The 14,128-nt window shown below is 46.4% G+C and overlaps 1 protein-coding gene across 5 annotated transcripts in view; it reads left to right on the top strand.

The window, feature by feature from the left end:
- The window catches only part of ank1a (ankyrin 1, erythrocytic a), a 111,174-nt gene that overhangs the window by 78,921 nt on the left and 18,125 nt on the right, over positions 1 to 14,128 (top strand). For all 5 annotated transcript variants that reach the window (XM_061817068.1, XM_061817069.1, XM_061817070.1 and 2 more), the window contains 15 exons: positions 1,071 to 1,191; positions 1,342 to 1,420; positions 2,779 to 2,891; positions 2,977 to 3,201; positions 4,672 to 4,826; positions 4,903 to 5,114; positions 7,296 to 7,500; positions 7,632 to 7,728; positions 8,927 to 9,155; positions 9,248 to 9,376; positions 9,455 to 9,574; positions 9,651 to 9,735; positions 9,926 to 10,000; positions 11,467 to 11,598; positions 11,694 to 11,846. In XM_061817068.1, the coding sequence (XP_061673052.1) occupies positions 1,071 to 1,191; positions 1,342 to 1,420; positions 2,779 to 2,891; positions 2,977 to 3,201; positions 4,672 to 4,826; positions 4,903 to 5,114; positions 7,296 to 7,500; positions 7,632 to 7,728; positions 8,927 to 9,155; positions 9,248 to 9,376; positions 9,455 to 9,574; positions 9,651 to 9,735; positions 9,926 to 10,000; positions 11,467 to 11,598; positions 11,694 to 11,846 (2,130 nt within the window). The remainder of the gene's footprint in view (positions 1 to 1,070; positions 1,192 to 1,341; positions 1,421 to 2,778; positions 2,892 to 2,976; positions 3,202 to 4,671; positions 4,827 to 4,902; positions 5,115 to 7,295; positions 7,501 to 7,631; positions 7,729 to 8,926; positions 9,156 to 9,247; positions 9,377 to 9,454; positions 9,575 to 9,650; positions 9,736 to 9,925; positions 10,001 to 11,466; positions 11,599 to 11,693; positions 11,847 to 14,128) is intronic.

The following is a 14,128-nucleotide window of genomic DNA, read 5'->3' as shown; positions in this document are numbered from 1 at the left end:
CTTATTTCCATTGTTCTCAAATGAGTCCAATGCGTATTAAAAAAAAATAATAAGATAAAACGTCGGTTACACAGAGGTTTACCGAAGTTCGTGTGGCCGCAACGCGCTTCCGTGTACGGGGACTGAAGCCTATCCCGGTGGTTTATTTTCTTTTTTGTCCACACGCATTGGACTCATTTGAGAACACGGAGAAGCTTACCAAAGTTGAACATGTGGCCGCAACACACTTCCGGTACGGAGGAGCAGACGCGCTGTCATTTTTTTTTCAATCATAGTTAATGAATGCAAGTTTGTGTAAAACCACTTGTCATTTGTATTGAAAAAATCTGAGTGGCTCCATCACTATGTGGGATTTATTCTTGACTGAGAACTGATCCAGCAACAAAGTATTTATATGCGTCCAGACCTTTCTAAACTTTCAAACTCTTCTGTGTAAATCTCGACGAATTACTCACCAGATCCACGTGTAGATCCTGTTGTCCAAAACAAGCGGAAGCGGGTTAACAATCCAATTTCTTATTGGCGATTACATCGACTTCGGCAGGAAATATGGGTCCTCTATGCCAAGTGTTTCTCATTTTTCCACATACCTTTGTTTATTATATCACCTTCTAAAAGTTTAACGGTATCGGACAAAACTCTGGGCGTTGAGCTATCAAGACGTATTTTCGCGTCGTCTCCGTTCGACTTAGCATTGAAGAATGGCTTTGTTTGACCGGCACTTCCGGCTAATGACGTGATTTGATGACGTAGGTGCACGAGCTGTATAGATTCTACCGCCTTGCTTTCTGTTCTGAAAACATCACGTTATTGTCATCTTTTTGTGTTTTGAACATTTGTAAGGTGACCACTCCAATTCTGATGAGTTGCCGTTTCATCAAATCACGGTCCGTCGCATTTGAAGCGCTTTCTGTCCCGAAATCCATGCCGTCCGCGCTTCATCTGACGTTTAACCCTTCATTAATACTTTTCTCTCTTTCTCCTTTTTTTTTTTTTTTTTTTTTTTTTTTTGCGGTTTGACCAACCTGACCTCGGTCTGTTCGCTCTCTTTGGCATGTTGTTCTGTGAAGGAGAGGAGCTCCTGGGGACCGAGGGGGCCAGGTACATGAAGATGGATGACATGAAAGACCGTGATGACGATTTCCTCTCCCCCAAGAAATCACTGGAGTACGAGAGAGGGCTGGGCACAGCGTAAGGGGGCTGGGAAGCGGGGGAGAGACTTCAACTGGATAGCAGAGGACTTAATATAGTTTATTTTGCAAAACCAAAGCACCGGGGGGAGTGCCAGTGAAACAGCCTCATTCTGACTTTTTGTTTCTATGTTTGTTTGTCATTCAACAGAAATTACTCTCCGGCCATTCCCAGGATTCCGCGTGTTTCTCCCGAGACGGTGATCCTGAAAGAACACGATCTAGATCAGGTAGAACGTGTGCCCCGACGGAACTAAGTCGGTGGAAAGACTCTTTTCAAAGCATAATTGGGGATCTTTCATGCATTTCTTCAGTGAAAATAGCGAAGTTACCGTGTAAATATTGTTCATATCATCATGTACGCCGACAGCCTAGATAAGCCAAAGATAAATTCAGTTTTGACACTGTCAAAGAGGATGCTCGTGGAAAAGTACAGAGAAGGTCAGAAGGAGCTGCATTGTGTCTTTGTAGACCTGGAGAAAGCCCATGACAGAGTACCAAGAGAGGAACTGTGGTACTGCATGCGCAAGTCTGATGTGGCGGAGAAATATGTTAGAAAAGTACAGGACATGCATGAGGGCAGCAGAACAGCGGTGAGATGTGCCGGAGGTGTGTCAGAGGAATTTACAGTGGAGGTGGGACTGCATCAGGGATCCGCACTGAGCCCCTTCCTGTTTGCGGTCGTAATGGATAGGGTGACAGACGAGGTTAGACTGGAATACCCTTGGACCATGATGTTCGCAGATGATATTGTGATCTGCAGGGAACAATTAGAAAGATGGAGGTACGCACCGGAAAGGAGAGGAATGAAGATTAGCCGAAGTAAAACAGAGTATATGTGTGTGAATGAGAGGGGCGATGGGGGAAGAGTGAAGCTCCAGGGAGAAGAGATGGCGAGGGTGGACGACTTCAAGTACTCGTGGTCAACAATACAGAGCAATGGAGAGTGATGTAAAGAAGTGAAAAAATGGGTCCAAATGGCGTGGAACAGTTGGCGGAAGGTGTCTGGTGTTCTATGTGACAGAAGAGTCTCCGCTAGGATGAAGGGCAAAGTCGATAAAACAGTGGTGAGGACGGCCATGATGTACGGATTAGAGACGGTGGCACTGAAGAGACAACAGGAAGCAGAACTGGAGGTGGCAGAAATGAAGATGTTGAGGTTCTCGCTTGGAGTGAGCAGCTTGGATAGGATTAGAAACGAGCTCATTAGAGGAACAGCCCAAGTTGGATGTTTTGGAGACAAGGTTCGAGAGAGCAGACTTTGATGGTTTGGACATGTTCAGAGGCGAGAGAGTGACTATGTTGGTCGAAGGGTGCTGAGGATGGAGCTGGCAGGCAAAAGAGGGAGAGGAAGACCAAAGAAAGGGTTGAGGTGAGGGAAAGAAGAAGGTTGTTGTTGTCATCACACAGCTGAGCGTTCGCGGCTACTCCAATGATAAACATCACAAAATTAATTCCCATGTGAATAATAATAGCTAAAGAACAGAAAATTTTAATTTTACGTTAGGTTGATGCTGGTCTGTGAATCATATTGCAGCTTCGTTTTTGCCATTGTGCCGATGACTTTATTTGTCCTTTTTGGCTTCAGCACACTCCGCTTCCGCTGCCCAAAGAGTACGACGAAGACTCTCTGATTCCCAGCAGCCCCGCAACGGAGACATCGGACAACGTCAGCCCGGTCGCCAGTCCCATACACACAGGGTCAGCCCGGTGGAACGTTTACCAAACCGAAACCGTGATCACAACGTGGAAAAAAACTGAGAGCCTGTTTGGTGTCCGCCGCCAGGTTTCTGGTGAGCTTCATGGTGGACGCGCGTGGCGGCTCAATGCGAGGCAGCAGGCACAACGGCCTGCGGGTCATCATCCCCCCGAGGACCTGCGCGGCTCCCACCCGCATCACCTGCCGCCTGGTGAAGCCACAGAAGCTGACCAGCCCGCCGCCGCTGGTGGAGGGAGAAGGCCTGGCCAGCAGAATCATCTCGCTCGGCCCTGCCGGGATGCAGTTTCTTGGGTGAGGGAGCCGTCGCGCTTCTTTGCAGGACGCACTGGATTTGACATTCGTCCACATTTTGTTATCATATTCTTCTATTATCAGTATATACTGTATATTTGACTAGTTTTGGATTCAACTCAAATTCACCCGTTTCCCCGTCACCGCTTGAGCATTTCATCCACACACAGTGAAGAAAATAAGTATTTGAACACCCTGCTATATTGCAAGTTCTCCCACCTACAAATCATGGAGGGGTCTGAAATTTTCATCGTAGGTGCATGTCCACTGTGAGGGAGATACAGAAATCACAATGTATGATTTTTTTTTTTAACCATTTATTTGTGTGATAAACCTAAACATGACAGTCAATCTCAATCGGATTGGAACCCCATGCAAGATATCACCTCGTGGGGTCTCAACGATCCTTAGAAAGGTGAGGAACAGGCCCAGGACTACACGACAGGACTTGGTCAATGACCTGAAAAGAGCTGGGACCACCGTTTCCAAGGTGATTGTTGCTAATACACTAAGACGTGATGTCATGGTTTGAAATCACGCATGGCACGGAAGGTTCCCCTTGCTTAAACCAGCACATGTCAAGGCCCGTCTTAAGTTTGCCAGTGACCATTCGGATGATACAGAGGAGTCATGGGAGAAGGTTTTGCGGTCAGATGAGACCAAAAGGGAACTCTTTGGTCATAATTCCACAAACCGTGTTTGGAGAAGTTCCATCCCAAGAACACCATCCCTACTGTGAAGCATGGGGGCGGTAGAATCATGCTATAGGGGTGTTTTTCTGCATGTGGGACAGGACAACTGCACTGTATTAAGGAGAGGATGACCACGGCCATGGATTGTGAGATTTTGGGGAACAACCTCTTTCCCTCAGAGTATTGAGGATAGGTCGTGGGTGGGTCTTTCAACATGAAAATGACCCGACGCACAGATCCAGAAAAACCAAGGAGTGGCTCCATGAGAAGCCTATCAAGGTTCTGCCTTGGTCTAGCCAGTCTCCAGACCGAAACCCCAATAAAAAAAATCTTTGGAGGGAGCTTAAACTTCGTGTTTCTCACTGACAGCCCAGAAACCTGTCTGATCTAGAGAAGATCTGTGTGGGGGAGTAGGCCAAAATCCCTCCTGCAGTGTGTGCAAATCTGCTGAACGACTACAGGAAACGTTTGACCTCTGTAATTGCAAACAAAGGCTACTATACCAAATATTAACATTGATTTTCTCCGGTGTTGAAATATTTATTTGCATCTCTATCACACAAATAAATTGTAAAAAAAAAAAAAAAAAAATCATACTTTGTGATTTCTGTATCTCTCACAGTGTACATGCACCTACCATGGAAATTTCAGACCCCTCCATATTTTCTAAGTGAGAGAACTTGCAATAGAGCAGGGTGTTCAAATACTTATTTTCTTCACTGTATATGGACGAGAAATCACAAAAAGCTCATGATTGCGTGTTCGTATCATGTGACAGACCCGTCATTGTGGAGATCCCCCACTTTGCCGCTCTGGGACGTGGCGACCGTGAGCTCGTCGTGCTGAGGAGCGAGAACGGATCGGTGTGGAAAGAACACCGCAATCGCTACGGCGACGAAGTACTCGAGACGATCCTCAATGGGATGGATGAGGGTGAGACGTTTTTCCACAGCGGAAGTCGTCTTGCGCGACATCAGCCTGACCCACATTCATTTTTTGGAATCTTCAGATTTGGAAAGTCAGGAGGAGCTCGTGAAGAAGCGAATCCGCCGCATCATCTCCACCGACTTTCCGCTGTATTTTGCCGTCGTGTCGCGGGTCCAGCAGGAGAGCGACCTGATCGGCCCCGAGGGGGGTTCGCTGACGAGCAAACTGGTGCCGCTGGTCCAGGCCACATTTCCCGAGACGGCGGTCACCAAGCGAGTCCGTCTGGGGCTGCAGGTGAGCTGGGACGATGAAGAGAAGGAAGGAGGACAGTTGCAATCGTGAAAAATAATAATAATTAAAAAAAAAGCATGCCGGACCTATTCCTCATCAGCATGTCGGCGGGTGCCTTGCATGCGCGTGACTTTTGTTTGCACCCAGAATCACAAAACGCTTCCACTTTGCACTTTTACAGTATGCTGGTTAGCTTGTGGCCTTTGTCGGGTTCTTCTTTACTCATACACTGTATGGACATACATTTTGGGTCAGTAAATTCAAAGTTTATTCCTACCATTTGCAGCTACCGTAATTCCCGGCCTACAGAGCGCACCTGATTATAAGCCTCACCCAGTATATTTTGGAAAGGAAATTCCATTTGGTACATACATCAGCCGTACCTGTGTATAAGCCGCAAGTGCCCACATTGAAACGCGGGATATTTACAAAGAAAGATGGTACACAGAGTTTTCAAAGTTTTAATAGCTTAGCATAACATAGCAACAACATGAACAGGGATGTTAAAAAAAAAAAAAAAAAACATACTGCACCAGTTACACGGGAGCAACACGGTAGCACAGCACGAACACGGCCGGTTAAAAAAAAAAAAAAACAACATACCTAAATCACTGAGTCACAGCAGTAACACAGCAGTGGGCGCTGGTGCTACCGCAGCGCTAACAGGGCCGATTAAAAAAAAAAAACGTACTGGTAAAAATCACTGAAACACAGCAGTAACTGCTAACACTAGTGCAGCGCTAACAGGGCCGGTTAAAAAAAAAAAACATACCGAAATCATTGAGATGCAGCAGCCTACTAACACTAGCGCTGCGCTAACGCTAGCGCAGTGCTAACACTAGCGCTAAAGCTAACGCAGCATTAATGCTAGTCTGGTGCTAATAGAGCCGGTGGGCGGGAAAAAAACATATTGGTAAAAATTACCGAGACACGGCAGTGACTCAGCAGCAACACGTTAGCACAGCACTAACACTAGCGCAGGGCTAACAGGGCCCGTTTGGGGAAAAAAAAAACATCCCGGTAAAAGTCACTTCTTCGGCACATATATTCCACCGGACTCTCACTTTTCTGCTCAAGTGCCCCCTTGCAGCCTACAACCCGCAACTTTTTTCACACGCTTTCAACCCTGCGGTTTATGTGGTGTTGCGGCGTTAGCGGCGCACTAGCGTGAAACTCTTTCTGTGTACCAAGGCTTTATAACCAGGTGCTTTCCGTTGGCCGGGAATTACCGTACTTGATTTTTTTTTACCCAGAACTTGTGTCCATATAATGTATCAAGTACATCTTTTATTGAAGTCTGGTAATATTCATTATTGTTCTTCATCATTTTCTGTCATTTGATTTCATAAATGTTTAGAAAAGAAGATATGATGCATGCGCCGAGAGAAAAATGGCAGCTATAGCGTGCACGCGCTCCCTTCATCTCTTGCATGTTTTCGCTCACGGACGGACTGCACTTTATCAAAATTAATGTGATAATAATAATAATGCCATGTTTCACAATTGCAAAAATAATCATAACATCTATGATGTTGGTTATACAGTAACTATGTACTGCATGACAATACGTTTATCAGTACGAGTACACGACTCATTTTCTGGGGAACTAAAACGTTTTTAACTCAGAAGTTAATTTAAACTACATTAAGTATTTTTTTTAATTCATTTTATCATTTTTCATTTCATTTATGAAATGTGATTGTTCTTTCTGTAGTCATCTTATAAACTTGAATGTAATGTATGAATGTATTGCAGTCAAGTTAACTGTATCTGCATTTATGGACCCCCCTCCCCGCTTGTTTTTTGACACCAGAATTTTGATAGATGAAGATAATTAAATGTTTTTAACACGACCACTCTTGTTATAAGATCGCGTAAATGGTAAATTAATAAAAGTAACGTTAACTTGGTAATCAATTTCAGCACCCGCCACTGTAGGTGAATGTTTATGTTGCTGTTTTTATGTTTTTGTTTTTGTTTCCTTGCTGGGGAAAACTTTTGATATCAACTTTAACACAATAAAAATGTTTTATCATCTCTTCCAAACACGTTTACTTTTCTTTTATTTACCGTGGTCTCGTGTCTTTTCCTTGCCATCATGCCTCACTCCAACTCATGACCCCTCCCGTTCCCATCGCATTTGTTGTCGCGTTCCACCCCGGCGTCGATGACCTCCGACCTCAGGCTCAGCCCGTGCCCGACGAGCTGGTGGCCAAGTTGCTCGGGAACCAAGCCAACTTCAGCCCGGTGGTGACGGTGGAGCCTCGGCGGCGGAAGTTCCACCGGCCCATCGGCCTGCGGATCCCTCTGCCCCCGTCCTGGCGGGACAGCCCCCGGGACTCCGGGGAGGGCGACACCACCAGTCTGCGGCTCCTTTGCTCAGTCATAGGTACGACGTGCTACCCCTGGGAGGACTGGAGCTAACTTGACACGATTCATGATGAATAACGGTTATGAATACTGTATCTATATGTATCTATGTCCACGTATTTCTTCATCTAGATCTGCTCTTGCTCGCAGGTGGAACAGCTGCAGCTCAGTGGGAAGACATCACCGGTACCACCAAGCTCGTCTACGCTAATGAATGCGCCAGTTTTACCACCAATGTGTCTGCGCGGTAAGTTCACTTTAATTAAAACGATCACGCATGCGAACTACAGTAGAGGCAACATGAGGACAACCCGTGTAGGCGCTGGAGCGAAAATTCAGCATTTATAGAACAAAAACAAAAATCATTTTATTAAACATATAGGGTCAGACATCGCTCATCCGTCCATCCATTATCTACCGCTTTTCCGGGTCCGGTCGCGGGGGAAGTAGCTTCAGCAGGGATACCAAGACTTCCCTTTCCCCAGCCACTTCTTCCAGCTCTTCCGGAAGGATCCCGAGGCGTTCCCAAGCCTGCAGAGAGACATAGTCTCTCCAGCGTGTCCTGGGTCGTCCTCGAGGTCTCTTTCCGGTGGGACATGGCCTGAACACCTCACCAGGGAGGCGTCCGGGAGGCATCCGAATCAGATGCCCCAGCCACCTCATCTGGCTCCTCTCAATGCGGAGGAGCGGCGGCTCGACACTGAGCCCCTCCCTGATGACCGAGCTTCTCAGCCTATCTCTAAGGGAGAGCCCGGACACCCTGCGGAGGAAACTCATTTGGGCCGCTTGTATCCGGGATCTTGTTCTTTCGGTCACGGTCCCACAGCTCGTGACCATAGGTGAGGGTAGGAACGTCGATCGACTGGTAAATTGAAGGCTTCGGCTTTCGACTTAGCTCCCTCTTTAATCAGTCAGACACCGCTCGGTGCAGGAAAAATAAAAACTTTTATTGATTGTATGAGAAATGTCAGTAACATTTACACAAACACACAAGTTTAAAAAGAAATTCTACAACTACTGCAGTAGTACCCTCGTGGGGAAAAAGTAACCGAGGCCTGTCCACGGATAGTGTCACATGATTTTATGAGGCCCGCGATGACAAATCGTGTGTGTCAACTTCGATAATTTTCAAAATTTATACCAAATTTCAAATTCTCATATCGTAAATGATAATGCTGAGCATTTTTTACAGTCATAATAGTTGAAAAACCCATTACTCCCTTGCAATTAAGATGAGGCAATATGAGATTTTTATGGTTTCATAGTCATAACGACCCTCTGAGGGAAACCATAACTCCAATGTGGCCGGCGATAAAAACGAGTTTGGGTGTTTGTGATATTTTGGTGAGTTTATGCTGCCCCATGAGAAGCAAATTGAATATTTTAGACTACGTCCTCCACAGCGTCATAACAGTTGTTGTTGTTTTTTTTTTTGTGCCGTTAAGGTTCTGGCTCGCGGACTGTCCTCGTACCGCAGAGTCGGTCTCCTTTGCCAACTTGCTTTACAAAGAGCTTTCGGCCGTCGCTTACATGGCGAAGTTCGTGGTGTTCGCCAAGATGAACGAGTTGCGCGAAGGGCGCCTGCGCTGTTACTGCATGACTGACGATAAGATGGATAAAACCCTGGAGCAGCACGAGAACTTCACGGAAGTGGCCCGCAGCCGGGACATCGAGGTCAGTCAGTCGAGGCGGGAAAGGCGGCGGCGCTTCGCAAAAAAAAAAAAAAAAAAAGACCGTCGGAAAATCCTCGCTCGCTCCTCTCACAGGTGATGGAGGGAATGCCGCTTCACCTGGAATGTTCCGGGAATCTCGTACCGGTGCGGAAGGCCGCCCAGCAGCCCCGCTGCTTCAGCTTCCAGGCCTTTCGAGACAACAGACTTCCCGTCTCCGTGAAGGTGCCGACACATCCGCCCGGAGCGTTAGCTCAGCGCGGCGACTTTGTCGTCACCGTCGCTCTTGCGCTTGTGCGTCAGGTGAGAGATAGCAGCAAAGAGCACGCCGGGTTCCTGTCCTTCCTTCGCAAGCCCACCAAGTATGAAGACGGTCAACACGTGCTGTGCAACCTCAACATTACAATGCCGCCGTGCATCAAGGTACAACTCCCAAGTCGGCTTCACACAAACGCCCGGCGTTGTTGTCATCGGCCATTGTTGTGTACTTGATTGGTAGATTATTGGAAGTGAAGACCGCAGGCGGACTTTGACCCCGCTGGCTCTAAGGGAAAGATACAGTGCCCTGAACGAACCTGCCATGGGTACGAATCGCCTGCTCCTCCCTCACGTAACAACAGACACTTGGTACAAATACAGACCGCCACAAATTCTGGCAATTTATATTTATCATAGTTATCAAAATACCTCAATGCTAAATGTTTCTTCTTCTGGAAACACGTCAATGAACGATCTCAAATGTTGAAGTTTCACGTGTGTTTCGGGTTCTCGCAGCGTCGATGAGCGCCATGGAGAGGGCGGAGCTGAAGATGGCTGTCATTGCCGAGCAGCTGGGACTGAGCTGGGCTGGTGAGTCCGCAATGACGTCCGACGCGTCGCTGTTCGTTTTTGAGAATCAGACGTTTTTATTGACCTCGCGTCCCATAAGATTGGATTAGAGAGGTATGAAGATTAGTCGAAGTAAAACAAAATATATGTGCGTGAATGAGAGGGGCGGTGGGAGAAGAGTGAAGTTCCAGGGAGAAGCGATGGCGAGGGTGGACGACTTCAAATACTTGGGGTCAACAATACAGAGCAATGGTGAGCGTGGTAAGGAAGTGAAGAAACGGGTCCGAGCGGGGTGGAACAGCTGGCGGAAGGTGTCTGGTGTTCTATGTGACAGAAGAGTCTCCGCTAAGATGAAGGGCAAAGTTTATAAGACAGTGGTGAGGCCGGCCATGATGATTAGAGACGGTGGCACCGAAGAGACAACAGGAAGCAGAACTGGAGATAGCAGAAATGAAGATGTTGAGGTTCTCGCTCGGAGTGAACAGGTTGGATAGGATTAGTGATGAGCCAAAGTTGGATGTTTTGGAGACAAGGTTATCGAGAGCAGACTTCAATAGTTTGGACATGTTCAGGGGTAAGAGAGTGACTATATTGGTAGAAGGGTGCTGAGGATGGAGCTGCCAGGAAAAAAAGCGAGCGAAGACCAAAGAATGACCTATTTTAAGACTTTTTTTCAAATATAAGGCGCACCAGATTATAAGGCGCTTAGAATAGACGGTATAGTCGAGTCTGGGGTTACGTTAAGCATCCATTAGATGGAGTTGCACTAAAGGCTCAATATTAATCCAGATATAAGGCGCACCGAATTTTGAGAAAATTAAAGGCTTTTAGGTGCACCTTATTGTGCGGAAAATACGGTACTTGGGGTCAACAATCCAGAGCAATGGTGAGTGTGGTAAGGAAGTGAAGAAACGGGTCCAAGCGGGGGCGGAAAAGTTGGCGGAAGGTGTCTGGTGTTCTATGTGACACAAGAGTATCTGCTAGGATGAAGGGCAAAGTCTATAATGATGTACGGATTACAGACGGTGGTGGGACTAAAGAAACAACAGGAAGCAGAACTGGAGGGAGCAGAAATGAAGATGTTGAGGTTCTCGCGTGGAGTGAGCAGGTTGGATAGCCAAAGTTGGATGTTTTGGAGACAAGGTACGAGAGAGCAGACTTCGATAGTTTGGACATGTCCAGAGGCGAGTGAGTCAGTGAGTATATTGGTAGAAGGATGCTGAGGATGGAGCTGCCGGGCAAAAGAGCGAGAGGAAGACCAAAGAAAAGGTGGAGGGATGTTGTGAGGGAGGACGTGAAGACTGTTGGGTGTTAGAGAGGATGATGCACCAGATAGGCTTAGATGGAAAAAGACGACACGCTGTGGCGATCCCTAATCGGGACAAGCCGAATGGAAAAGAAGAAATCCTATAAGATTGCCCCCCTCCACTAGTTCGATAAATTTTATAAATCACTTTTCTCCCCCACCCCCCATTCATTTTTGTCAGAGTTGGCTCGGGAGCTTCAGCTGAGTGTAGATGACATCAACAAGATCCGTGTGGAGAATCCCAACTCCCTCCTGGAGCAGAGTTCTGCACTCCTCAACCTGTGGGCGACCCGCGAGGGCAAGAGAGCCAAAAGTCAGTGCAGATTGCTCCAAATCGTCCTCATGTCCCAACCCCCGTCCCCGGTCTAGCTCGCCATTGTCTCGTCTTGTCGGCTCGCACCCCTGCAGTGGAGACCTTGTACGTGGCGCTGAAGAGCATCGACCGCGTGGACATCGTCAACATGCTGGAGGGCCAACCGGCGCAGCCTACCAGACGCGGCTCCGGTGAACTCGGCAGGCGCCATAACGACCGAGAACGCCTCTCTCCCGCTTTGACCAATGGTGAGCTCTCTAGCCCAAGTTCGACCGTGTAAAATCTTTCGTGCCTCCCTCCCGAACGTCCTCTCTGAACCCCCCCACCCCCCCTTATCATTTCTCCCTACCGGTCTAATCAATATGAATGCTGCCTTGAGACCTTTGCAGGAAGTAACCCCAGCCAAATGCTCGTGGACTCAGGACACTCCAATGCAGTACAAACCGTGTAGCGCCTTTCACTAGACTCCGTTAGACCCTGGTCAGACTCATTGGGTACAGCGACACATTCCAAGGACATCAAATACTTAAAAACAGTTACGGAGGTACAAAGAGTTATATCAGCAAATCGTCCTTCGTAAAGATAATAACCCTCAGTTTTGATTGACACTTTTGAGGATGGAATCAAACAATATCTTTAGTACCGGTATTTTAGATTTTTGAGATTGTACTTGGCAGCGGTGCAGAATTGTACCGATACACGTGTGTATTTTGAATAAGAAAGGAAGTATTGTATGTGCATTATTACCCTTGCAAAAGAATATACAATATTTTTAAGTAGCTGCTGTGTTGGATCTCATCTTGCAGTTAGCTGCCGTAATTCCCGGCCTACAGAGCGCACCTGGTTATAAGCCTCACCCGGTAGATTTGTAAAGGAAATACAATTTGGCACAGACAAACGCCGCAGCTGTGTAAAAACCGCAAGTGCCCACATTGAAACGCAAGATATTTACAAAGAAAGAAGGTACACGGAGAGTTTAACGCTAGTGCCGGCACAATAATGCTAATGCTAACGCTAGCGCCACGCTAATGCTAACACCAGCGCCGCGGTAACACTAACGCTAACACCGTAATAATGCTAATACTAGTGCAGGGGTAACGCTAACACCACTCTAATTGGGCCGGTAAAAATCACAGAGACGCGGCTCGCGTGTTACTACCGTGCTAACAGGGCCAGACCGGTAAAAGTCACTTCCTTGGCTCACCTTTTCCACTTGAGTGCCCCCTTGCGGCACAAATTAGCCACATCGGCGCATAAGCCGCAGGGTTGAAAGCGTGTGGAAAAAAAGCCGCGCCTTATAGGCCGGAAATTACAGTATTTGATCACATTTCCACCCCCAAATATCGGTCAGACGATACATAGATCATAAGTGCTGCCTGCCTCACAAGTCCTCTCCGGCGTTTTCTTCTGGTTTCTTTCACACCCGCCTTACATCTTATTGACTCCATTTTCACCGGCGGAAAGTTGCCCACTCACGTCTGGGGCGGACGTCGGGGCAATTCTGTGAAAAGTGGAGGCTTCGCGATAAGATGTAAGCATGCAAAGAAACCAAAGCCAGTGAAAGGAAGAAATCATTTGGATCCCGATTGTTGTCTTGTCTTGTGCTGCCAGTCTCCCAAAATTGTTGTCGCTTTTTAAATTTAGTATCAAAAAGATTATTTTTTTTTTAAATAAAAATCTTAAATCTATAAATCAATTTGAGTGTATCGATTCAAGTATTTATCAACTACAACGTCAATGTGCTCTCACAATCATTTTGTCAGTGTGTCGTCTGTCTCGAGAAACATAAAAGTATATTTACATTCGTGTACAGCAGAAACTTGTATAAAAAAAAAAATGAAACACAGACATGGATGCTATTTCATGTACTTGCACTCAAATTGTTGCATTTTCTCACAAACATATGGCGTTGGCAGATGAAGGTGCACAGCATAATGCATTTTTTTTTTAAATGTGAATAATAATAAGAGAAGCCTTCATATTCTGTTTCTCATAATTGTAAAATTACCCCATTTTTTAATGAATGTAAATTAATTGCTCCTTTTTTGTCTTCATTTTCTCTTTTTCTTTACATATAAATATCTGAAAAATATAAATAAAAAATGTGAGTATCATATATTTTTATAAAAATAATTGAGCTAAAAAAAATATTGAGTCCAAGTTCCGCCGCTCGTTTTACGTAACGTCCGATCATATTCCGCCCAAGATCATTTTCAGTTTAATGCAATTTGGAAATATTACAAAGAGGGTAGACCTTTCGAGTGTATTCATTTGAAGTCGTCGTGCGCTTCCTCCGGGCAAATAATTCTGCTGGCGGCCCGAATGTCTTTCCCTTTGAATCTGTCCTTCTCTGTTTCTGTGGTGCCATCATTTGCAGCCTTCCTCCTCCTCCTCACTACTCTCCGAACTCTGACCTCATGCCGACCCCATGTTGACCTCTGACCCTCGTTTTTTTTCTTTGATCGACTTGCGACGTTTTTGTGCCGTATTTGTTCTTTTTTTTCCTTTTTGATTTTTTTGAAACTCCCTC

The sequence above is a fragment of the Syngnathoides biaculeatus genome, chromosome 4 (genome assembly GCF_019802595.1).
Source record: "Syngnathoides biaculeatus isolate LvHL_M chromosome 4, ASM1980259v1, whole genome shotgun sequence".
Classification (NCBI taxonomy): Eukaryota; Metazoa; Chordata; class Actinopteri; order Syngnathiformes; family Syngnathidae; genus Syngnathoides; species Syngnathoides biaculeatus.
This window is presented reverse-complemented; position numbering and strand designations above follow the sequence as displayed.